Source organism: Triturus cristatus, chromosome 3_2, assembly GCF_964204655.1.
Source record: "Triturus cristatus chromosome 3_2, aTriCri1.1, whole genome shotgun sequence".
NCBI classification, from domain to species: domain Eukaryota; kingdom Metazoa; phylum Chordata; class Amphibia; order Caudata; family Salamandridae; genus Triturus; species Triturus cristatus.
The window spans coordinates 345,709,052-345,736,187 of NC_140584.1; the positions used below are offsets into that span (position 1 = coordinate 345,709,052).

General features: G+C 42.9%; 1 protein-coding gene across 1 annotated transcript in view; it reads right to left on the minus strand.

Moving 5' to 3' along the window:
* STK40 (serine/threonine kinase 40) overlaps positions 1 to 27,136 on the minus strand; it is a 353,634-nt gene that overhangs the window by 112,185 nt on the left and 214,313 nt on the right. The window contains exons 6-7 of the mRNA XM_085647845.1: positions 26,184 to 26,411; positions 10,986 to 11,038 (exon numbers count right to left, since the gene is read on the minus strand). Coding sequence (XP_085503971.1) covers positions 10,986 to 11,038; positions 26,184 to 26,411 — 281 coding nt within the window. The remainder of the gene's footprint in view (positions 1 to 10,985; positions 11,039 to 26,183; positions 26,412 to 27,136) is intronic.

Here is a 27,136-nt window from a genome sequence, read left to right on the forward strand (position 1 = left end):
GTCATGGAGACTTTGTTTCCTGTAGTCTCCCCTTTCCTCAGATGTGTTCTGTGTGAATGTGGTATGAGTTTATATGTGTCTGGATGAATATTGTCTATGGGTTTGGTATTTATGAATGTAGTTCTTTCTGGGGATTTCTGTATTTGACAGTATTTTGTATGCATTGTTAAATCCTTTGTGGAATAATTGTCGACTATTATTGACCTATATATTTAACAATAAGCTTTAATACCGAAATAAGAAAGAAAATTAACTGTAATAAAATATATAAAGAAAATAATAAAATAATTATTAAAAATCTATCATGTTAGTTTACTGAAATGATTTAACTGGTTGTTGAGCCCAAGTTGAACTTAGTCTTACAATAAAAAAAATATAGGCCTTGAGGGAGTTTTCCCACTGATTACCATCGGAACTCAGACCAACACCCACAGACCACACAAGAAATCGAGGGATCATACTAGACGACCAGCTTAACATGACGGATCAAGTCAATGCAGTGTGCACCTCCTGCTTCCACATCCTATGCATGCTGCGAAAAGTCTCCAATTGGTTGCCTCAGAACACCAGATGGACCGTCATGCAAGCACTCATCACCAGCAATCTGGACTACGGCAACACACTCTATGGCGAAATTTCCAAACTCCTCCTAAACAGACCCCGAACCATCCAGTACACTGCTGCAAAACTCATTCGACCTAACACGCCACACCCACTGGCCCCCCATTCACAAGATCAATCAATTCAAACTTGTTACGCACACATACAATGCCCTACACAACACCTGAACAGCTACATATACTTTCACGAACCTCCCAGACACCTACGCTCTGCCTCACTCTCAATCGCAAACACTTTCCACATCCGCAAAAGCAAATCTGGAGGTCGCTCATTTTCCTACATCGCACCCAAGAGATGAAGCCACCTCCCTCAACACATCAGAGGCACCTACTCACTTCCTGAGTTCTGCAAGAAGCTGAACACCTGGCTCTTCGTATAAGCACTTTGGATACCAAAAACCTACACACCTGCTCAAGCACCTGGATACTCGATAAGGTGATTAGTGTGCTATACAAATCAATATAACATAACTGTATGAAGGATACCAGTTAGTTGGGTGCATCTCTGGAGTTCTTATGATGAAACGTTAACAACCTCTGGCATGTTATTTATTTACTGTCAATATTTCACAAAAGAGGGGGACCAGGAGCCCCTATAGGTCCAGCATACGTGCATCTTTAGAGGTCAAGCCTTACAACAAGGGTATGCAGTTCCTTACAGAAGAAAAAGGAGAGAATATGAGGTTGGTCAAAATCTAGGGGAACGGAAGGTCCACTCTCTTAGGAACAGGAGTCCTCACACACCCAGATGGGTGTCATGATTCATCGTAGGGCATGCTCATCAGGCCGACGCTGCAGTGCCCAACGGGCAACAACAAGGGTGCACCTTATCAGAGATCTTTTGTCCCAATGGCATATGTGAAGTGTGTGTGTAGGGCCCCTTGTGTAGATTGGTGAGTTAGAGTGAATATGTGTGTAAAACAGTGTGTGCTCAGATAGACCAAGTAGTCCTCGAAATATGGTTTTAATAAGTGAGTCTACTTGTCTGGTTAAAAAACTTAGCGGCTATAACCAGTCACAATGATCAAAGGATCAGCATGTTTCTTCCCATTGGCGAGTCAATAATGATCAGTTGGCAATCCGTCAGGACCAATTTAACCCTATTCTACACAGTGGTTAGAATCTGGGGTCATTTTAAGGGTTGATCAATCACAAATCTAAATATAGTATTGGTATTCTTATATAAAGAAAGAGAAGAAGAAGCCGACCCAATTCGGGTAGCAATTCTGCCTCCTTGAGTGAGAGCAGAGGGTACGCTGATTTAGCATAAAAGTCGTAGTGAAGACTACACAGGATGACCTACCCAAACTGTGCTGCCTCTGGAGTGCCAAATTAATATAACATAACTCTATGAAGGACACCAGTGTGTTGGGTGCATCTTTGGAGTTCTTTTGGTAAAACGCTAGCAACCTCATGTTATTTATTTACTGTCACCTGTGGCCCAATGGAAAAGAAAAGATGGATTGAATGCTGGAAAGAATCTCAGCCACTAGTAATTACTCACATCCTAGTTCACTTTTTGCTCACAATTTCCCTTAGATTTGACCCAGCGATATGAATATATAACCATGGGCATGCTCCACTGGGAACAGTACCATCCGAACTGCTAAGCCAGGTCCCAACTGAACTGGAACACAATCATCCCAAATTCGGTTTAAGCTTAGTTGGGTCTCTTTAGTGGCTGAGAATAATTCAGAAAATTCCATCTATTACTTTTTTGTATTTTTCACCCTGTGGCCGATAACATTAAAATCGCTGGGTTTGCTTAAGACCTGGAAAATATGAAGGCTTTCAGATTATACCCGAATTCAAATTGTGCTTCCACATGCAAAAGATTATTCTTGAGATTAGTCAACTGAACAGCAACGGGTTGGCTTTTGTTTCTTTGTCTCTGCAGCAGTGCAGCACTTTAAGCACTAACTAGTGAAATGCAAGGTTTCATGTCAGAACAGATAAAGACAGGATATACACTGAAATAGTTTGTAAACAATACACAGGCTTCTTTGTTCTCTTATGAACTACTAAGAGACAACGGAGAAAGGTCAGGAATATATGGTCTCTGCAGCCCAAGAGGAGCAGTACTCAGGCAGCACAAATTTCAGGCGCTTGAGCTTGGCCAGATGGTAGTTGAGAAGGCCATGGTATATGGATGTTTTGATTTATATTGTTATATGATTTGTTGATTTGCAATATGAAAAAACAGTACTTCAATGATTGGATTAACAAATACAACCCAAGTTATGGCTAAATTCTGACTGCTGGCAATAAATCACAAGGTCCCAGTCAAAGTGGCTGAGCCAAACTCCTCCACCGGTTACCTACCATCTGGTCTTCACTTTTGATGATTATGACAAATGACACTGTCGTGTGTGTGTTTATCTTATTTCTTAATTTTCCCTATTCATCCACAGCACCCGAGATTTCGTCTTTACATGGTATGATGCAGACCTAACTGCACTCAAAATCTCAGACCATGTAAGGTAAGCTAATACTGCAGACATTCTGACACGTTTTAATGCTTCAGTCGGATACATGACTACCAGGCATAAGGCAGACAATCGGTTTCACATACAAAAGGCCCCAATTGTAAATACCCAAGGGAGATTTTCCAAGTTCCTTGATGCTCTCTCACCCGACACATTCACTGATCCTTTCCTCACAACTAGCGCAAAACAAAAGCCAATGTAAAATAGGTCCTGTGTCAATGAACTGGCTTGGTGCAACTATTGACAGAACTGATCTGGAACAAAGGCCACAACACAGAAATAATTCTATGGAAACCAGCCTCCTAAATAAAAAGGGACTAATATTAGAACCACTGGTGCACGTGCTTTTGCACAGCACTGCAATCCCAATAAACCATATTCATGGGTACAGAGGAAACCTTGCATTTGCTTTTGGAAATTCTCTTATTCGATTTCAGGGTCTCTCTGCAAACAGCTTTCTTGTCTTTGAATTGATAGAGTAAATCCCCGAGAGGCAGTTCCTAATCTGATCCCTGCTCAGCCAAAAGAGAGGAAAGTAAACACAGCCTTGCGTCAGCATCCCTTCCTCTGAGTGAGTCACTCTGCACTTTGGCAGCTGACCAGATTATTTTTTTGTCCCATTTCTAGGAAAGTGGTAAGCTTACACCCACCCTCCTCTACGCTCCTCTTTTATAGTCTCCGCTTGCACTTGCAGTCAATGCTTTTACTTCCACACTAGCATGACACCACGGCTTTTAATTCCCTTCAATTCACTTCCTGTTTCTCTCATATCTTGAAATGAATGCGATTCTTTTCATTGGCCATAAATAGCACATTTCAGGGAATATTTTGTCATATGTGGAGTACACTAAGATACTTTCTCAGGAAAAGGAGTTTAGTGATTAGGAGCTGGAAGTGATACTGCTACATTTTCAAATGCTTAATGTTTGCACATATTGCAGCTGCTGTCATTCTTTTTTCTGGATGAGACCCAACTGGTTCTTAATACACTTCTAAAACCTCTCGGTGAACAGACATTTCTAGCAAACGGAAAGGAAAGAGCTATAGGATTGACCATTTAATGCAATTCAACACGTGCTTACACACACGTGCATTGATTAGAATCCCTTCAAAATCTATATTGATTACACTGGTCTGACTCGTGTTCTCCAATGTCTTTATTTAATGTGTTTCATATGAGCCTACATGCCACCTCTTCTGCTACCCGAGAGCTTCCAGGTGACAAACTGAAAATGGGTTAGTAAGTTGGGTTAAGTAAACTTTGGAAATGAAACCTGCATTGCATAGAACCAGGTGTAACATATGCGCTGAAGTGGAGCCAGTTCAGCAGACAGTGAATCAAACATCAGCAAGCGTGGGTAGATAAACCCTCAGTGAGCCTCGTATGAGAGTTGTTAACCAACTTTAATCCTGAGAAACTAGGACTACCTCTGTTGGCTTTAGGGTAAGGTGTGTAACCAGGCTTAGGGCAGTATCCTCTAATATAGGCATGTGCACTAGTTAAAGCATCTTAATACTTCAGAGGAGTCTCATCTGCACCTTGGGATGTAGTAATGAAACCAGAACCCACAAGGAGTCAGTCTGGCAGGAGACCGGGTCTTATGCCGCCACTCAATCCATCATTCCTAGTTGGACTGCAATAATTAACGCCTCCCTTCTACAGGGGTCGATACCGGATCTCTGAAAGCCGGCCAAGTCCTCCCCATCCTAAAAAAAAAAAAGAAACTGAGCTGGATCCTACTTCCCCAGACAATTTAAGACCTATATCTAATATCCCACTCCTAGCTAAAGTTCTGGAACAATGTGTGCAACAGCAGCTGAGTCATCACATCACCAACTTCCACCTACTAGATGACTTCCAACCTGGGTTCAGGCCTGGGCACAGCACTGAAACCACCATTCTCTACATCATGGATGATGCCCTCCAAGCCCTTGACCAAGGCAAAACCGGTCTCCTAATCCTCCTAGATCTATCCTCGGCTTTCGATACGGTCAACCACAAAAAACTACTAGAACGCCTCCAACTCCGGATGGGACTGGATGGCCCTGTTCTTGAATGGTTTAGGTTCTTCCTCCAAAATCGGTAACAGAGATTCCTAATCAACAGTAACCTGTCCGCTCCTTCTCTGATCACGGTTGGAGTCCCCCCAAAGGTCAACCCTGTCCCCCACTCTCTTCAACCTTTACCTTGAACCACTAGCCAAAGTACTACGCACCTCAAACATTTCTACCACATGTATGCCGACGACACCCAGATGTATATAAAAATCTTTTCTCCTGAGGAGATGCTCTCCCTGAATGAGGCCTTGAAATTGACTCTCCAATGGCTCACCTCTAACCAGCTCAAACTCAACGCAAAAAAATCTGAATTCCTCCTAATCTCCCCTCCTAATACTAACCCTGACATTCAGGAATGGACCACGGCGATCACAGCCTTAAACTGCCCACCAACCTTAGTGGACTCTGCCAAATCCCTTGGTATAACCATTGACTGCAGTTTGAACATGCATGACCACATCAACTCGATGGCCAAATCAGCCAGATTTTATCTGCCCTACCTAAGGAAACTGAAACCTTTCCTCGACACTCCCGACCTAAAAATAGCAGTCCAGGCGCTTGTGATTTCTAGATTGAAATATGGCTGCTCTACCCGCTCAGGTTTACCCAAGACCTCTCCGGCCCCTCTGAAAGGCTGCCTCAATGCAACCACCAGACTACTAACAGGCTCAAGGAAATTCGACCACATTTCTCCACACCTGAAAGCTCTGAACTGGCTTCCTCTTGAGGCCAGAATCCAACTTAAATTGGCATGCATCACGCACAAGGCCCTTTACTCAAACTCCCCGGCATTTCTTGCCCAGAAACTCGTGATATCCGGAGGAACCAGAAACTCCCGTTCTGCATGACACCTTTGCTCCAACCAGCATGCTTGCAGAAAAAAGAAAAACAAATTACAATCAAGCCTTCTCTAGGGCTGCACCAAGAAAATGGAACTCACTCCCGCCCGCCATTAGAAGAACTTCACCTCTGGCTCGCTTTAAAAAGGATGCCAAAACCTTCCTAATGGGTAAATTCCTCTCCTAAATACTTCAGCGACCTTGTCCCGCTTCCTTTTACTTTCGAATACTACCTCTCATCTGGTCTAACCTGTTGCCATCCACCCGGTACCTCTGGGCACATCACCCTGGGATCTAGGTCGGTTTCTCGCAAAATGTTTTTTCCTGTGTGTATCCCAAATGTCCCCCCCCCCCCACAAATCCCCTTGTTTACAATTTAAGAACTCTGTAAAGTGCTCTGATACCCTTCGGGGGGCCAAGTTCACTTGTGGTTACCCCAATTGTATCCCCCACCCCCCTCGAAGTCTCTTGTATACATCTCATGAATCCTGTAAAGCGCTCGGATACCCCAACAGGTCAAGTTCGCGTGCTATAAAACACAAATAAATAAATACAAATTACTAATCAATTGGGAGGAGTACAGGGGCCATCCCTCCTTTCACCAGAAGGGAACATTAGTCACTGGGAAAGTATACAGTCCATTTACACCAGCCCCTGGGTTACCTTTCTCTGGAGCTGTGGCCAGCCTTTGGGATAGCACATTGCACATTTTTTCAACACCAACATACTCGGGGAAGGAGAGGATACGAAAGTAATGTGGATCCTTCTTGGATTTTTTTTCACTCCCAAATAAAAAAGGAGCAGTGACGGGGCACTGTTTATTTAGACACCAACACAGAAAACGTCTCAGAAAAAGTCAGACCAAACTACTGCGCACCATATGGAATTTAGTAAGCAAATGGGCAAATCCTATTTCTCATTGCTGCTAACAGCATAGCAAGGAAACATTGAGTGCCAAACAAGTGCATAAGGATTATCTTATAATGGAATGGGACAGACTGACTTGACAATAGGATGGTTTTTAAACTTCTTAAGTGATGTGCTGTTTGCCCACTTTCACTCAATTTAAATAAGCATTGGCAAAGCCAACAGGTCTCAACTATGAGAGGAGATCAACTGGCTTTGTCAATGATTTTCTGAGCTTATACGACAGTGCGGCTGCTATGAGCATGGCTGAAAGTACAAACATGAAATGCTATGATGCAGTCAACACTTGCTGCATCAGTGATTTTTTTATTTCAACAATGCTGCACAGCACCAGTGCCGCTGTACAACACGGTTATATAAAAACCTTGACAAAGCCAAAAGATCTTCTGTAGGCAAGACTCATTTGTCTTGCCCATACTGTTTTTTTGGTGAGATGGGAAAGGGACACCAGACACAACAAATACACAGATTCTTTCCTCAAAATTAGCACAAAGCCAATACAAAAAAGGCCAGGCGTCAATTTAGGGGCCTGGTGCAATTATTGATCGAATCAATCCGTAAAGAAAACCACAATACAGAAATGATTCCAACGAAACAAGCCTCCCAACTAAAAGGTGCCTATTATTAAAACAACTGATGCACATGCAAACCCAATAAGCCATATTCAAGGGTACAGAGGAAATCGAAATAGTAAATTTGCGTCTTTGGAAATTCTATTGCATATTATGGTGCGGCCAGTCATCGTATAGTATAATATGGAATGTTGAGGCTTGTCATTGAGCAGTGTAGTATGTTATTGTATGGAATGGTAGGATTATGGTATGGCCTGACATTTTATAGTATAGCAAATCATTGCATCAAATGGCCTGAAATTGTTTAGTATGATGTGGTCTGTCATTGCATGGAATAATATAGTATAGTTTGGCCTGTCTTTGTACAGTATGGGATGGTATGGAGTGTCATTGTATGGAGTGGCTTGTCACTGTATACTATGACATAGTATGGCCTGTCACTGCATAGTATTGTACCATACTTTACTATACAATGCGGTCACTGCATTGTATAGTAAAGTATGGTATAGCCTCTCATACAGTATGCTAGGACTATGGCATTGTATAGTATGGTTTAGTATAGCCTGCATTGTATAAAATAGTATGATATGGCCTGGCATTGTATAGTATGGTAAAGTATAGCCTGCCATTGTATAGTATAGTACAGCTTGCCATTGGGGCAGGTCACACTATCTTACACCCATTTGCTGATCACATCCAATCCAATCTCTATTTCAACTCCATACAAAAAGATTGCTGCCCACTTAAGTCTACCAGCAAAGGCATGTGCCTTCTTGCACTGCATGGGAAAGAACTCCACGAGAAAGAACACGGAGAACCATCATCTCTCACTAAAACTAAGGCCAACAGAGAAATTGTATTAAGCGATAACAGGAAATACGTGCCCAAGAGTAAACCAAGCACATGATCTGAGGCTTGTGAAAGGGCTGCTTAAAGAATTGCAATTTACATTTAAGCCAGACAACCCATCCTGCTCCCTGGCAATAGCTTTAGTATGGCGAAAAGAATTAAGCTGGGAATTCTTTACACCGCCATCAAAATGATCTGAAGCTGTAAAACAATTGCCAGTTGAAGGCATGATGCGATGTAGATCCAGCAGAGTCCTTAAATGAGCAGTGTACTTTTTTGCTGTCTACCAGGATGAATTTCCCTCGGTTTCATTCTGTGTTCCATTTCCTTTCCCACAGCAGTTCTAAGAGTATATGCAACAATATTAGAATGTAATTTAACTTTACGATTTTACTAGGACATTTAAAAATAAAACTTTTAAAAAAAAAGAAGAAATTTGGGAAATGAAGCCTGGGAGAAGCTGCACTTTTTAAATTTGCATTTAAAAAAGCATTTTAAACTATAAATATGTGGCATGGCAGTGAGGTCAGATGTAGGCCAATAACACGTTGTTTAGAGCAACTATACTAAAACATACATTCACACATTAGTTACTAAAAGTGTAAAGGTCTAATAGCTCCTGAGCACCCGCGTGTCTGTCTCATCTCCTGCTCTCACAATGCTGTCTCTGCTGAGCAGCTGTGGATCTCATTCATAATCCTTCAGTGTGTCCCGTCGCGGAATAAGAAACCACACAGATTGCCCATGAAAGCTCGTCTGCATTACTATTTGGTGCTTCACTTTTCAACATAAGCGACCGCACCGATTGGGGGGAGGCGATGCATACTTCCTCTTTGGAGGGAAATACCTTAGTGGCTGACTGCGCTTTGGGCATTCGCGTTGGCTGTCATTTTGCAAGATTGGGATACTTGTATCCCTAATAATTGAGGCAGCCATTTTGTTAGTTCGGGCAATATTTGAACGTTGCAAGGACTTTGGGCAGTTGTAGTCCGGCTGAGGTATTTGCACTGCTTCTTGAGGAGAGTTTCTTGGATCAATCCAATTTAAGACTTTAGCTATTTAAACAGATACTATATTTTACGTACCTTATTACTGCTAAACTATTTTATATTGTAGGAGATGTTGGAGGATCAGTTGGAAGAAAGACTAAAGGAGAAGTTAGAGGGTATGTTAAAAAGAGCACTGAAAAAGTTGATGGGGTCACTAAATGGCACCATCAACAAAGACATTTTAAGCACTTTCCAAGAAAAATAAGGTTTCAAATACAGTGAACAACCAGAATGCTCAGGTTGGGTAAGAACCAACCAAAGGAAAAGAGCTTCAGGTGATGATCATAATAGTAAGAACAAGAAAGCAAAGGTGAGAGAGAAGAGCAAATGTTGCTGTTCCACTATATGGCCACTAATGCCCAACAAAGAGGAGAATCCCCCAGGGCATGGAGGTCAGATTTCCCAGAGCAGGTAGAATGGTTAATATACCAGTAAGGAAAGCCACTATGGCCATCTTTTAAATAGAATTCCTGGCACTATACTTGCACATGGTCATATTATGTTTGTGGGACACTTTCACTGCTGCTGGCTCTCTCACCAGAAGCTCATTCAGTGAGTCCTGGAGTTTTTAGCAAACACTGTGGATTCCAAACTTTAAAATATTTTTTTATACATTACTATAACAAAATGAAATGATTTATGTATTTGAATAGAGTGTTAATGTTTGAGATTCTTTACAAATGTGTTTTAACATTAATATGACGTCTAAATAATTTTTAATAAAATGATAATCCCTGGAGAGATAGGGAGACAGACTCTTTTTTAATAGATTTCTAATATTGTTGCATATTGCCCTAAATGTGTCCTCTTTTGAATACAGTGCTGAAGTTTCTGCAGGAAAAATGGAGAAAAGTAAAGCACAAAAGGCAAATCAATTTCTGATCAGTTGCAAACTACCCTGTCCCTTTGCTCTAATTGGGGTGGATCATCTTTATGTTTGGAGGTAACAACAAGTTTCAGCATGCCAATTACAAGGACTTTGTGAAGGTGACTCTAATGACAAAGGTCTAAGTTGTAACTCAGGACTTTAAAATAGTCAGTAACTGATACAAGGACAGGTCTAGCCACGTGTGGAAACCTCCTGTCTTGTGTCAATAAAGACCCATTCCCATTTGTCGATGACTGAAGGAACGCACGGATACAGGTTTAATCTTCAAGGTAAGTACCAGGGCTTGGGGTCGGCATGTCAATTCTCTTGTTAACCCTCTGGTACACTGCCTTCTTGGGCACAATTGCGCTCTTCTTTTCCCCAGACTGTGGATACAGTTTGTAAAGCACAATAGATGCCCAAGCTATTGTGGTCACTTGTAGTCCTATCTTTAGCATTCCCACAGGAATTTTAACACATTAACGGAAATGTGTGAGGAAAATCCGGTAGAAATATTAGGAACAGAACTACCAGCTCAGTTAGAGGAAGTCCATAGCTTGACTCTGTAAAAGCCTACAAGTATCTGTTTGTGGAAGACGGGACTTCCAGCCACATAACTAATTATAGCTCTCAATAGACCCCTAATTACCCAACATGGACTACACACAAGATTCCCACTGAACCTTTCCTTTAAACAGTAAATTTTTACAGACTTACCTTTTGTGTAATACCATGTTACCAAGTTTCAGGTCTCGATGAACAATATTTTTCTGCAAATTAAAAGGTGCATTCAATACATTAAAAAATAACCATACAATACAGACTTAAATCTACAATTTGAGTAAGACATGCATAATTATCGTAAATAATCAATTGTAGTATTTTTTCCAACACATCTGCTCATAATTCAGTAGAGAAAATATATAACCGAAATTCAAAAATTATTTTAAAATCAAGCTTAGCTTAGACCTGATGCACTAGAGTCAAACATATCAGTCGAAAACAAAGATCCAAAAGAAAATTCTAGCCGTCATATATCATGTAAAAGTACTAATGTGTCCACAGTAATAAAGAAAGCAGCCTAAAATTAGCCTTATCTATCCAATTCTTAACATACAGTCTATTTTGAAATACACACCCCTTTTTCAAGTTGGCTCAAAACAAACACCTTTGATCAAGTACAAAGCGACTTGAAAAATTCACAAGTATGTCTCCTAAGCCCAAAATTATAATAATAATAGTGATAATAATTTACCTTGCTTGCTATTTCAGATTGGCAACAAGGCATCTGGTCTTATTTTGAAGCATTATGAATGAAACAAGAGAATGCAAGGATAAGACATCAGTCTGGTTCAATCCAGGATTTAAGGGAAAACAGGCAGAAGCAGTAGTAAGCTACCAAGTGCTGAAAGCTACAGCAAAAGAAATCTTGGATGGCAAAAGGAAGGTGAACACACTTCCAATCCTTTACACTTGTTGCATCTTAGCAACAGGTCTGAGGGTTGAGGAAATTGGTAGGTTTTTACTTTTAGAAGCAAGGCATTCTTCCCGGTTCAAATGCAGTGCTCTTTAGAAAGGTCCATCGATGCAAAGAAAGGCACAAAAGTAAAAAAAACTAATCTTGCAGATAAGTCCTTGAAAATCTTGAAACCACATATGGGATACGCTCCAGACTCTCAGACAGTAAAAACTGCCTGTTCATTTGTGCATAAAAGGTTACTTATAAACGGAAGTCCGTGAGATTGATGCAAGGAACAATTTCATAGATTTTGGCCAGTCACCTCGGTGTTGGTACACAAGGAACCTTTTGAGAATACTTTGGGAGCTGGGGAGAGTATAAAAAGGATGAAACAGAATTTCATAAGCCTCCTCTTGACAGAAACTGGAGGATTTTCTTTTGAAATTTTGACAGCAGTGTGAAAAGAGGAGTCTTGCAGTGCCAGATATAATAGCCAGTCCAGCTCCTGTAATGCTTGCATCAACAAGTGACCTCACCATGTTGAATGCACTTTTAGCATCAGTTCAAGAATGGGAGTTATAAAATGCTAATCAATCATATCCCTCTCTTGGTCTATCAGAAATGATCAAGTAGCAACCTTTACCCTATTCTGACATGGAAACAAAATGTTACTTACCTGTAGGAGTAGTTTGATAGCTTGAAGACTTTCTGAATTCCCATGCTCTGCTTTATTCCGATATCTAGTGGTTGGGTCTGGAATTGTCTTTTTTTGTGTGAGTGGTCGCCAGCTTCAGATTATTTTTATTTGGTGCTTTTACATGTTGTATTAAGCTGTTCTGGCCTCCCTTTTGAAAATGTCGCATGTGAATCCAGAAAGGTTTCAATCAGTACAACTACTACTACAGGTAAGTAACCAGTTGGTTTTGCAGCATTATTCTTTGTGTATTCAATGCGGTCTATAGATTATGTAGCAGAGTTCTACTGTCCAGTGGAAGGTTGGGTAGAGAACAAGTTTGTGTTGGAAAACAGATTAGCTTTTTGTCCCACTGTGCTTCTTCGCTTGTTTGGATGTCAATATAGCAATATTTTGTGACGTTATGTACGAAGGACCATATGGGCACCATGCAGATGTCACTGATTGAGACAATAGCTAAAGAAGTCAGATTTGTGCACCCTTGGCCTTAAAACGTGTCACTCCCGCTTCTGTGCGACACTTTTATATTGCTTGAACTATCCATTTAGCTACTGTTCCCCCTATGTCACTGGCAACCCCTTAGTTGCTGGTGCGAAAGAGATGAAAAATTGATAGCTCTTCTGGATTGTTTTAGCTTCCTGTATGTAATATCACTGCCCTTCTGACGTTGTGTGGGTTGGGAGCGATCCTCTTGTGATTCTGGAAGCTGGAAAAACCCAGGGAGTTGTATTGTTTCATTGTCATTTAAGTGCGACACAACCTTGAACAGGAATTTGGGGTTAGTCCTCATTATGATCCTGTCCTTGTTCATTTGAATAATTGGTTACGGCACCATCAGTGCTTGCCGTTCATGAACTCTGCACATTGATGCTATGGCAACCAAGAAGGCGGTCTTTAAAGTGAGGCATTATAACCCAGCGCTGCGTAAGGGTTAAAAAGATGGCTTCATCAACTGCATAAATACCAGATTGAAGTTCAATGTATAGGTGGGTGCATTCTTTTTGCTCCTTCCAGCAACCTTTTGACCACTGTTGTCTCAAAGTAACTTCTCCTATCACAACCCTCATGTACACAACAATTACTGGTAGGTGTGGTTAGAAAGCCCTTTGTCTGGCAGGTGTGTGAGGTATTTCAGGACTTGGATGTGGCATGTGGGCAACTGTCCTTGGCGCACTATTTTCTAGATCTTTTCCATTTTCTGGAGTAACACTTCAGAGTTGTGGGTCTTCTTGCTTCTTTGAGAACCTCCAAGGTTGCTTTCTGACAGTTGGAGGTGAATGAATTCTATGCCCTCAAGAGCTTTGGAGATATGCTGAGCGATTTGTTCATGGTAGAACACTTTGCCACTCTGAATGGTAAGAATGTCCTGTTGGGCTAGTAGTGACATCACATTTTCCTTTGCCAATGACACTAGGTGGAGAACCAGATGTGTCCGTCTCATTGCGGTGCTAGAAGGATGGGGGGTCATGCTTGTCTGTTTGTACCTCTCTAACACAAGGGGAAATAGAGGGTTTGGAAGAAAAGGGTATGCAAATTTCCCTGACTATTTGACCGACTGCATATTCCCCAGCAATAAGGTATGTGAATGCGAAGTCTTGCCATTTCACATTCTCGTGTTGCAAACAAGTATACCCGATTCAGTTTCCATTCGTAGGACATGCTATTTTTTCTGATTAGTCTGTCTGCTTCTGTGTTCTCCACTCCTGGCAGTCGGATTGCCGCTGGTTTGTTGAGGAAGAGCATGGCTGTTGTTCATTTGTATCTGCACTGCTTTCCCATTGACTTGTGTATGGAAGGCTTTGATGGCTAGGAACACCGTTTTTTTGCGTTTCAGGATATTCACGTGTTTGAATGAGTCTCCCAGGCTCAATAGGAACCTGATGTTCAGTCTGCTCATGTGCGCTCCTCAACGCGTGCAGGAAGCATCCATTGATATGATCACAATGGCAGCTGGTTTCCTGAAAGGTCTGCCTACTGTGATGTTCTTGCTGTTGCACCACTGCATTTCCTTATATGCCTGTCATGCTACAACTAGTTGATCTTCCCAGCTCCTGGTTGGTTGTGATCAGTATCTCTACAACCGCTGCTAGCATTCAGTGTCTATAGCATGCATGATCCCTTCGAACCTATGAGTTCCCCACTGTCCTCACTCTCAAAGCTTGCCCCTTCTAGTAGAGGAGAACTTACCCAGTCATTGCCTATTCTCTCTTTTGTAATAGGAAGACACTGTCCTATTCTGAGTCCAGTGTGAGTCCATTGTGGACCTTAGGAAGATTTTTGGACTTTCTAGTTGTGTTGACAAGTTTAAGTTGATAGAGAATCTGAGTTTGTGCACTGTTTGTAGTTTCTTTGCATTGCTGGTGTGCCTGTATGAGCCAGTCGCCATGTTAGTGGTAGACATGGATCACCTTTTTTCACAGATATGCCGTTTCAGTGGCCAGACATTTTATAAAGCCCTGTGGTACGGATTTTATGCTGAAGGGCAGTACTGTGATCTGGTAATGAGCCTTGCTTGCTACCATCTTAGAAACTTCTTGTGCCTTTTGTTCATTGGCACATATAGGTACGCATCCTTGAGAGCCACTGCGGTCATGCAGTCCACTTTCGAGGAGTAGGGTGACCTCTTACAATATAGTCATTTCAAACTTCTGAGTTTTGATGTACTTGTTGAAGGCCCTGAAGTCCAGTACGGTCTCTGCTTTGGGTACTAGGAAGTATACCATGTGGAGCTGAGTAATAAGTGTACTGTTCCAAGTGAGGATTGTGGGTTCTCCACAGGTCTACCATACCCACTGCAGACAGGAAGGGTGGGAGAGCCTCCCCGTCCAAACACCCCCTGGCTGTACCCAACCTGTCCAAATAAGGGTCCATAACAGTGTTCATATCTCCCTCTAATAGGAAAGTCTAAGTGGGGAGTTCTAGAACAAGGGTACTGATTTTTGGAAGGACTGTAGCATGGAGTCTAGGCGGAATATACAGGGAGCACAAGATTTAGGGTGTGGCCCTCCCAGGTACACATAAGAGCCACGTAGCATCCCTGGGCGTCCCACCACCCTCGAGTCACTGTGAAGGGCAGCAAACTCCTGACCAGGATCACCACCTCCTTACAGTCCGTGAAGAATCCAGCGTGAGCCAGAAGCTTATACCCAAATCGGTCCAGAGCCCTATATTGATTGCCTCGAAGGTGTGTTTCCTGCATTAAAAACTATGTTGGGGGAGCGGCATTTGATGTATTGTAGTACTATGGTGCTTTTAACCTTGTTGCAAAGTCCAGTAACATTCCACATCAACTGCTTTTCACAGAGTGGTGGTGGTGGTGGTGGGGGGGGGGTTGGGGTTGGGGTAAGGGGGAGGGGGAGGGGGGAAACTCTGCTGTGCTCCCCACCTTCAAAACGGGCACCTCTCAATGTATAGGGGCCCAGTCGCCGCACCCACATCCAGCTCCCATACCTCCTTACCGAGGACTCGGATGTCCCCGCTGGGCCGACCGTTTTCATCCCTGGCTTTTACTTGGTGGCCCTTGTCGGCTCGCCTCAGGGCAGCGGGCTGGGTTCCGATGACAGACTATGGACATAACGGCCAGGACACCGCAGCTGTGACTAGTTTCCCCGAGGCCACTGCGCCATTGGGTACCCGATCACCTCAGGTGGGCCAGCCCTCTGCTCTACACCAGGGCTCATCCCCAGCCACATAGAGCAACCTCCCCTCTGCAGCTCACCGCCCGGCCCGAGCCACTCACCCTGTTACGGCCCAGGAGCTGCCATGGGCACCTTCGGACTCGCCGTCGGGTGCTCTCCCGACCAAGTCAAGTATTGAGTCCATGGGTATCGCTGTCCCCAGCCTCCGCGTTTGCAGCCTCTAGGTCAGGTGGTCCGGCCGTGGGCACCACTATATTGAGAGCGGCCACGAGTCGGCCTCAGTTCCTTGGATCCTCTTTTGTGCGGCAATTACGTGTCGCCGAGCTTCTCCCGTTCATCCCGGCGCCCCACACAGCAATCTGAGGTGGTTGGGGTGGAGACCTGGATGGATGATGGCGGAGAGCCCGTTCAGCATGCGACGCCCCCACAACCTGATATTCTCAGTCAGGCTTGGCTTCTGAGTGTGGTTCCTGTGCTTAGTTTTCTGTTCACAGTGTCTGCAGTATCTAGGGCCCACTTTGGTCAGGTGTTCCTTATGGTCTTCCCCCTCCTGCACTAGTGCCTTTCCCCTCTTCTGATCTTGTTCAGGGAGGTACTGGAGAAGTGTCTCCATCTCTTGGTACTGCTGGCGGGCACACCTGCACAAAAGGGTGTTAAGAGTTTGCGATTCTCCATTGGACAGCAGCTGAGCATTTTATTATTCTGCATTTTATTATTCTGGCCACCATGCCCATCACGTGTTTCAGCACTGCATTTTACACCAGGATGCATGCGGAGGGGAGGGTCTCGACAGATGTGTCTACAATATCGTCCAGTGAGTCAGCATCAATGTCGTGCCAGTCCTCTGGTTGCCCAACCTCGAGGATGCCCTCCTGGTACCAGCCATAATACATTTGCAGTCTTCTTTCACCTCTGCTGCTGGTTTGAGTGTGGAGGAAGCAACTCTATTTCTTTAGGTTGTTTGGTCTTGATATCAATCAGTGTTTCCTTTGAAGGTCGGAGAGGGCTTCTGAATTCTTTCAAGGACTCAAACTCTTTTTCCTGAGGAGGGCCTCTATTTCGGCCTCAAGGAGTCTTTTTTACTCTCCCTGTTGAGCACTTTCCTTTCGGCGTCGACAACCGAGGCATTCTTTTTCGGCACCAAACATTCCCCCTTCTCAGGTCATCTTTTGCATCTCATGCTCTCAATCACCTTTTGAGATAGAGGGTGGGAAACACGGGGTGGGTGGGTTCTGAGTGTTTGCTTCCCGCAATATATTGGCTTGGATCCAAGGGGTTCTTTGGTCACTTTGGGCTGCTGGTTGGCCTGTGGGGCCTTCTAAGTCGAGGAAGGTTTCTGACGCTAGTTTCCGGCCCGATCTCCCCTGTACCAACCAACAAAGTCTCTCCCCATTCTTCTAAGAGATCTTGCGTCATCTCTGGATTGACATACCATTCGTGATCCACTAAACATCGACAGCTGAGTTCCAGCCATGTCCAGAGGTGCAGTGCCTCTGACAAAGAGTCCACAAACCCTTCTGCCCTGTTTGTTACAATATGACATGCCGGTGGTATCAGTGAACACTTGTACCTTTCTTACCCTGATTGAAAGAATAAAGGCCTTCAATGTTGGCCTGATCCCTCTGAGCTCAAATAGGTTGAAGTGGAATCCAGATTCTGCAGAGAGCAACATCTTCTGATCTCCACCTCTCCTAGATGGCTGCCCCAACACAGACATGACGCATTTGTCCCACAGTAAGCTCTGGCTGGGGAAGAGAGAGGTGCCTGCCACTGACCCAATCAGAGACAGACAGCCACCTCTACAGGTCTTTTGCAGTGCCCTGCGAGATCCGGACCATGACTGAGAGATTCCCCTGATGCCGCGACCACTGAAACTTCAGGTCCCACTGCATGTGTCACAAGAAGAATGCAGGGTGCATTGGAGGCTAAACAGCTTCAGAGTCAGTTTCACCGAAAATGAGGATAGACGCCAATTCATTAGTATCATAGACTGAATATTCTGGGGATAGGCCCCAAACTGCAATGTGTCCAGAACAGCTCCAATGAAAGGGAGCGTTTGAGAAGGAGCCAGGTGTGACTTCTGCACATTGGTATTGAACCCCCAGCGAGTGCAGAAGGTTCACCGTAGTCTGAAGGTGAGAGAGGACTGCCATGGGCAAAACCTGCCTTCAACAGCAAATCGTCTAGGTTGGAAAAGACTAGAATTCCTGACTTCCACAGATGAGCTGCGACCACAGTCATCAGTTTTTGGAGCATCTGAGGGGTACTGGCCTTTTGGATTCTCTATCCAGTGGAATGGTAGGGAATGCGTCCGGGTTAGCCTTGGCAGTGGAGGCCTGGGCATCAGGGGTGGGGTGCTGGGTGAGGACACTGGGGTCCCCTGGGGTGGGGCGATGGCAATGGGCAATTGTTGCCCGAGTAGGAAGTCAGTAAGGGCTTAATTCAATAGGAATAATGGTTTGATGTGGGCAATTCTCGGCTGAAGCACCTCCGTCAAGACGCTTGTCTGGACTGCCACGGAGGGTAGCTTAAGGTCTAGGACCTCTGCCAACCTTCACACTACCACTGTGAATGACGCTCCATAGCCACAGGGGGCAATGTGGGGGGAAGAGACAGACCAGGCCAGTACCTGGGGAGGTATCCAGTCCACTGGCATTTGCCAGATCCTAATAGCAAAACCAAGTCCGGGGCACACGTATAGGGATACAGTTATTACATTTGTGGTGTTAGCTTAGTACAGAAATAAAAAGAGGTCGAAACCAGTAGTTCCATGTATTGAATGATGTTTATGCAAGTTTAGAGTTTGTCAATGCAAAAACGCCAGCCGACACGTGTTTCGTCAACAGGTATTAGCCTGTGACTCTTCAGGGCTGGGAACTATACAAAATGAATAATCACATCTATGGTAAGAAAATCTCTTCATGAGTGTCAAATATTATACAGTGCAATCAGTGGGGTGACATCACACGACACCCAATTGTCAGTGGAGACCCTAATGAAACCTATTTGAGAAAGTCGACAGAAAGCCAGTTAAAAAAGGAAGACAATGCGTGGTGACTAAACAATAATTGCTTCTGGCAATGCGTTCATTAAACGGTGACAATCTGCGTTCATAAAGCCATAACTAAAGCGAAACGGGTGACTGTTGATAGAAGCGAGCATGTGGTCAATGACCCAGTGCATGTTTAAAGGAGCAAGTGACATACGGTAATGGTACATGTGAAAATGGATAACATAAAATAACCTCGTAACGTTTAAAACAAGAAAACCTGCAATTGAAAGCCACGATTTGTCGAGAAGATGTTAAACACAGATCCAAGTACCTGCAAAAAGTAGGACCACTCAACGGCATAAGAGCGGTGGTGACACCCAAAACTGAGTCGTGCTGCATTTAGTCTAGTGTACAAGAGAGAAGGCTATCGATTTAGGCAAAGCCGTCACAGCTGTGTGTACAAGGGTAAAAGGATAGAAAGAACAGTATAGGTGACATGCACGGCAGGAAGGTCAGGGGAAACAAGAGGTTGACGCATTACCGGATTATGCGCTAGGATTTCGTGATCTATGGTGAAGAGAAAGAAAATTGGCACGGAATGAGAATAAGGCGCCGGGGAAGAGGGCAAGTGTATATAACGAACGTGAAATAGCAAAATTAAGGAAAAGCGCGTGGAATCTGGGCTAGGAGAACTCACCGAAAAACCGGTGATAATTCCAACCCGGTCGACGGATATTAATGCGAGCAGAGGATGTAGCGATCGATAGGATAAGGAGTCACACAGGCGGGTGCGTCCGTGTTCAGTGGGGCCTGAAAGGAAGGATACTCGTTGATCAGCACTTGGGTTTCTGTGTTAAAGAAACTCAATATTGGTTGGGAAGGGTATGTAGATTACCTGTATGAAGCAGTGTCCAGCCTGTATACGTCTCGCTTCCGAAATGCGGGAGACGTGGTGAAACAGGAAGTGATTTTTATTGGCAAATGAAGCCAAAGCTAGAGCGCTAACCTCCGTGCGTGCATCTGTACACTGAAGTGGTACTGGGAGCAGGTGGTGACTAGTCGAATTGTGGAGAAGTAGAACAGGAGAGAGAGTTAAGATCCTGAATCCGGAAGGTTGAGGTGGCTCGATTGGCACTATTCCAGATACATCAGCGGAACCAAGGCATCAGGCGGGCTCCAAGGGTGAACCTGCCGGCAGAAGACCATCGGGGGGCCCCTCCCAAGCCTGCAGAGCCCGAAGTTGCTCCAGCGGGGATAGGCCTTCCAAATATGAGCTGCATGGCCTCTCAGAATTTCTCTCACTGGGTGGGGGTCGCTCCAGCTCCCGGAAACACTGGGTGGCGCTGGGACAACCCATGTGCAAGCTCCACCACAGAGGTAGGTCTTGAATGCTGAAGCTTCTTAGTTTCATCAGACAACTTGGAAAGACATGTTGAAGTCTAAGATCTCGGACTTCTTGCTCTTCTTGTGCTTGTGGGACCTACCTGATTTCACCAACTACTTGGACGACGAGTGTCTGTAGAGGCTCCGCAAACGATATGGGGACCTTCCTCTCGACTGAGCTCTTGAGCGGCGTGTGGTGAAGACCTGGAGGGACCTCAACCTCACTGCCTTGGGTGCATGGTATGGCAGTCGATGCAGGCATTGGCTTCATGGTCACACTACAAGCACTTTAGGCACACCAAATGAGGGTTGATTATCGACACCACGTGGTTTAAACCCAGCTTTCCTGGCAAACATCCTGACGCAGCAGCAGACAAGGTGTCTAAAAAAAAAACCTTGACAAAGACAAAGACTGGGGTAGCTCTCCCTGGACCAGCGCTGACTGACGGGGAAGGAATGGACATCAGCGTGATGGGGTGGCACCTATATAGGCACTGTGCACTTCACTTTCGGCGGGGATGACGCCTAGGGGTTATTCTAAGGTGAGGAATCTGCAGCTCGAAGTCTCTAGCAGATGAAAAGTTTTCATGCTTCACAGAAACGTTTTGTTTAATGCTTGTGAAAGTGACCGGGGTAGTGGAGGACATTAAAAAAAAAAAACCTATGTCCTCACTGCCATTTGGAAACTGCATGTATAGATTTTTCTCTAACGAAACTTCAATGGTGTCCACAAGAGATTCACTGAACAGCAAGACAGTCCATTTGCTTCTAAGATATATGTAAATGATTTAATCTAGGCTGATCAGTCTGCAATGGTAAAAACAGTGCCTCTGCAGTTTTCTAAATTAACTCACTGAAACATGCCAGCTCCACTGATTTGGGTCTTTCCTGGAACAAAAACGTCCTCTGGAGACTTGTCAATTCGGTCAGCATTTTGAAGGTCAATGTACAAACCTGCATCTAAATTCTCCGGAGAAAGCTAATCTTCTGCCTCACTCTTTTCATCCTCAATCTGCTTGGGGAAGGTTAATTATGAATTAGGAACAGCAAGTTTTGATCTCATCTCTCTTTCCAAGTGCATAGGTGTTTCTTAGGAGTTTTCAGGACTAGGTAAATCATCTTACTCTGGGCCACAGTCATTGGCTCTGTGCGTGGGGCTGCAATACCTCAGCAATGTTCAATGTCACTTGCATTGTGAAAAGATTTGGAGGACTGAAGTCACTGAAGCTGGAAAAGCGTGCCGGCAGTGTGGCAATATTGCGGTCCAAAGGATTTGCCATAGGCTGCGGCTTTTGTGGATATGATGCACTAAACAATATCTGGTGGATGGTCTGGAACAGGTCAGCAGAGGCTATAATGGAGTGGAAACTCACCTCAGACAGAATCTTCCTGGACTCAATTCCAACAATGAGTCAGAACACACTGTGTTGTTCTGACTTTTATACTCTCAAGCAGACTTTGGTGCATCTGCACAAATATGCCAGCATTGTGAGTCTTATCGAGGTATCAGTGTGAATAATGGTGTCTCTCTTGACATTGGTCAGTAATTTTCACCACAGGTCTTGAAGCCCTATTGAAGACTTCCAGGGCATTTGGTGCCAAATGGATAACACTGGAAAAATACATACAATTCACAATGGACACAGATTAAATGTCAGTGGGGCACAAGGAAAAAAAAAAGATAACGTCCTGGTTCAAGTTGCCTCATACGTACCCACAAAGTCAAACCGCTGGAATCTAAGTGAACCTGCGGTTGTAATCGTACAGCACCATTTGGCACACTTGTGACCTGATTGCTGCTGAACATTTCTAGATCCAATGTAATGCCTGATAAGATCAATTAACTGGAAGAACTATTATTCATTAGAAACATAAAAACAGAATTGATTTTTGTTTTTAATAGTGTGACTGTCCCTCAATAATAATAATATCACTAAGGAGACAGGATTCCAACAGGGCCTGATGCAGACCTCAATGTTAATGAAAAAAACGACCTACAGCAGGAGGTTTTTATGAATCTAAGCTGGAGGGTTCATAATTTCCAAGCTGATACCTCTATGACTGATTTCAAACAATGCGTTAGAAGACTGGTCTGACGCTATTCCTAAATCTGGTACCATTTAAACTGACAGTCTCTGTATGTGGGAATATTTCTTGCCGACGTAAAATCTAAATGATATGCTAATAATTCAATATGTGTCTTCTTTCAACTTCTGTTTTACCATGGCCTTATCCAACCCTACCCCCATGGTTTCTGGATTTTGAAAATGTTAATGACATGGTAAAAAAGTTAAGGAACTTCTTGAACGGCACTTTCTCCCAGATCTAAAGGCTGTTAAACTGTGCTACAACTCCAATTCCGTGGGTGAGGCTGGGCACAAAGGTAAGTATAGCAAAAAATTAATGGCCGGACTAAAAGCATAACCATGCTTGAATTCTTCTAAAGAAAGCGCAAGAAAAATATAGGTTGCATATTTATAAATCTGATCATGGGAAATAACAGTCTCCTTGGTCATCAATGTGGATAACAAAATATAATCTGAACATGGGGGCATTCAGTGCGTCTGAGCGCATGGAATATCCATTATTTTTGACAGCAAAGACAGAAGTGAAAGAGATTTTAAGGGGCAGGAAAAATACATTTTAAAGGAGATGTGGAATATAAAATGGTAACAAGCAAAGAAAACACTTCCGCAAGGATCAAGAGGAATTGCAGTTATATTTATTGTTGATGAATTAAGCATGTGTGGGAGAAGCCTCACCACATCTTTTGGCAGTGTAAGCTGGCAGAATATCAATGATGAATGTCAGTCAAAGATAAAGTGATGAAAGTATAAAGATTAACAGAGTGCACTTACAGACGGAGACAGTAACAATGTGAAAGATAACCTACTTCTGACATTTCTGCTTTAAATGCAGTGCAGAAACATTGGACATGTCTGCCTTGGATATATGAAGCATTTAATTGGTCACCCTAGGAGTTTGCAAAGGATCACACTGACCTCCTTATTCAGTAATGAAAAGCAAAGCGCCGCAGCCTTTTCCAAAATAATGTATCTTGTGAAATGATGCGTATGAGCAACAGTTGTAGTAAGAGAAGGCAATACAGCAGACTTCGAAAAAAAGAATGGGGGAAAGTCTGGCAGTCTGGACTGCTCTGTAGGTATCCGTAATGTCCGTTTAAACACCATCTTTGTGAAGAAAACAGATAGGCTAGGTACGTTTTGTAAATGTACCTAAAATAACATCCCTTTATTATATAAAATGTGAAATACATCAAAGGCAGAATGATGGATGAGGGCTATCACTTGAAAGCCTAGGGTATTGCGTATTTTAGAACTGAAACAGTAAGTTGGAGCCAGAAAGGAATAATGAGAGGATATAGACAATCTGTGGAGGAGTCTAGCAGTCATAGGTGAGGAAGAGTGTTGTATGCTCCCACAAAGAAACAAATGCAGAATTTATCCATATAGTCAACAGGTACATTGCAGGTATTAGGGAACTCATTTGCAATCCTAATGACAATCACAACTATAGTTAATAACTAGTGAAACAAGCACATAAAATCAGCAAAGCTTCTGTTCTAGAATAAGCCTTCTTATCTATATTTGGCTGCTTCCCCTAGTAGTTTAAATGCGCTCATTATAGGTTGTCCCCCTATGCCCAAAACTTCAGTTGAATCCTAAGTGAATATGCTGTGATTACAGACTTGTCCAGTACTTTGTACTCAGTCTGGTCTTTTCCTTCAACAAAAGAATTCATTACTGCAGGGCTCAGCCCTACTCCTAGCCAATCACCTTCCATTTACTATAGACGGTATGCTTTCAGTGTGATCAACCAATTGTACAGCAATGGAAAGCCCTACATTATCTAGCAGTCAGGCTGTGCCAATTTTGGAAAATGCAAGTTGGATATCTTTCTGGAAAAAATACAGCAAAGCACCGAACTGTGTTCATTGATGATGTTTGTTTTAAACAATGTTAAATCCTTACAATGGTATAACCAAGAATACATCTAGACCACTCCAGGAAATAGATGTGCAAGAACACCCATCAACCGAAGTCCATATTTATCCACTCATAGCATCCCTCAATTTAAGATAGTTTGATGGTAGGGGGAAAAGCCTTTCCTGCAGTGGTAATGCCACTCAAATGTTGGGACTGCCATCTAGAAACGTTATTAAGACAGAATGCTTTAACAAAGTTATACCAAAGATTAACAAGCTGGGAGGATGGCTCAATGAAGTGACTGATTGCTGCGGTGATGATGATCGAAACACATATTGAATCCTCACAAAGTTGACTCAGCCTTTCAGCAACCTAAAAGTCAGTGAATCATTATTACACTTTTTGCCTGTAATTTGTGTATATGTTGACAGATTGTGAACTGATTAAAAACAACTGTATAAATACACAACAAAATTGGAGTATTGCCAGTCAGCGTTTCTTGCATGTGGAAAAGGTTGCGTCCTTGCAACTGCTCACAATAGATGTGCCTTATGACAAGTCCTGTCGCATGCTGACATTTTTCAACAGTGGGCAAAAGTAACACATTATTATCTGCGCTTGGAACCAGCAGAAGTAGGACAGGTGCTCTATATAAAAAACACATTATTATGTACACCGCGCTGTCTCGTATCGGATATTTTCACCAGAAAAAGTCACTATGAACATTTATGCTCAACAACGTGCAAAAAATAAAATAAATGGTAAATCTTGACTATAGAAATTTCAGATGGTGAGCACTAGATTTGACAATCTCTTTTGCATTGAAATCCGAGCCTTAGGACACTGGAAATGCATCATACCATAACATACCACTAACCTGAAAACCCAGTTTGTCATAAGTTTTAGGTTTCTCAAATGCCATCACCTGTGGCTGGAAAAGGCAACAACTCCAATCCGCAATCAACTGGACTATTTGATCTTTTCAGCAGCACTCGTTACATGTGCAATCTAATGCAGCTTGTCAGAGAGAGAGTATAGCTCGCATATTTTTACCATCTGGTTGAGCCAAATGACAGACACTTTTGTGAAAAATATTTACATTGTTAATATCGCAAAAGTGTTGAAAGAGGATTATCTAATTAGAGGTGAAAAGCCGGGTTCAAAATTGATGCAAGAGAATGTTTAAAGGACTTCTAAATAAGGTGGATACGTTTAATTGAGTTTCATTTTAATCCTTTTCTAAAATATTAAAACCGATACAACGGGGGTGGGTGGTACAATGTTGCGTACAATATTATCTATCATTGGTTTTTTTACCACAAAAAACAAATTGAGAGTCGAAGTGTTTTTCTTCTTTTAGGTTAAAGCAGAAGCATGGTAGTTAAAAGGTCAAGTGGAAATATCAAATATTTGTACCAGGAGAAAAATAACTTAACATGAACACCATTAAGAGCATGTACAAATATGCTGGAATCATATAGAAACAAACCACAAAACGCAAAAAAAAGACATTTCTAAAAGATGATCAAGGCTTGAACCCTGTGCTTTACCATTTTTAGACTAAGTATACCTAAAACAAGTTTCAAATAATAGACTTTGGATCAGAAATTTCAGAAGTACATCCATCATTGCTTTGCTTCACTCAGTGTTGAATTCTGGGGAAAAGAGGTGGTTTTGAGAGGGGTTCAGAACTGAAGGAATTAATTGTTATGGCATATATATCAGATAATGCCATTCCTACAAGGCATATAATCCATGGCAGCATCATTCTTGTATAAAGAGGAGAAAACACAGATCCTTACCTTGTGCAAAGCTTCTACTACTCGTACCACATCGTAGAAAATAACCACAGTTTCACGCTCACTCAGCCGCTTCTCTTTGATCACATAATGCTGCAAGTTTATCAGATCAGCGGTTTTGTCACTGAAATCATGGGCACATAGGCAGTCCAAAACCAAACAAATTCGCTTCTTTGTTTTCTTGACCAGTTTATTGGCATCTAAATCTTCAATGAAATCACAAGATCGGTCCTGGTAAGAGAAACCAGATGTAAGCAAAATATTGCAGTACACTATTGGACAACTGATACAAGTAAAATGTTTCAGGGCACTACTGGGGTAAAAGATATTTTGTAGACTCACTTTTTCATCTATGGTGTTTCAGAGAAGAACATCTGACTATAGTTTCACAAGTTTGTAGAGATCCTCAAATCCCCAATCAACCATTTGCAGACTCTTTTTGCTAGCTTTCTCACTCATCCAGCAGCGGTACCGGTTAACAAAGGTCGGAGAATTCAGTATTTTAGTATTGTTCCTCAAATTGTGGAAAAAGCCATTTCAGGCTAAACCCTTGTACTGAACAAAGTTAGGAGAGCTGAAACCCTACCAGCTTTAACCCAATTGTATGGCATTATCATTGCACCACACTTTTTACCATAGATTTTACCTGTTAGCTGTGCCACTCAGACCCAAAATCCCAATGTTATATCGAAAAAGCCTCAAGCCAAAGGCTTAGACCACCTTCAAAACAATCACTGTCCTACGTGTTCTTTTAACAAACTGTTCCCTGAACGGTTTCTATTCCAAACTTCCAGCAGACTTCAATACCCTAGCAATATTAAAAACATTATTACCTTCTTTAAAAGTAAAGCAGACCAGCTTAGTATGCTATACATTGTAAACAACCGGGATAAAAGCTAATGGAACAACATGGCCCTCCAATCTTCTTTCTTCAGCTGTTAAAAGTTTTACAACTT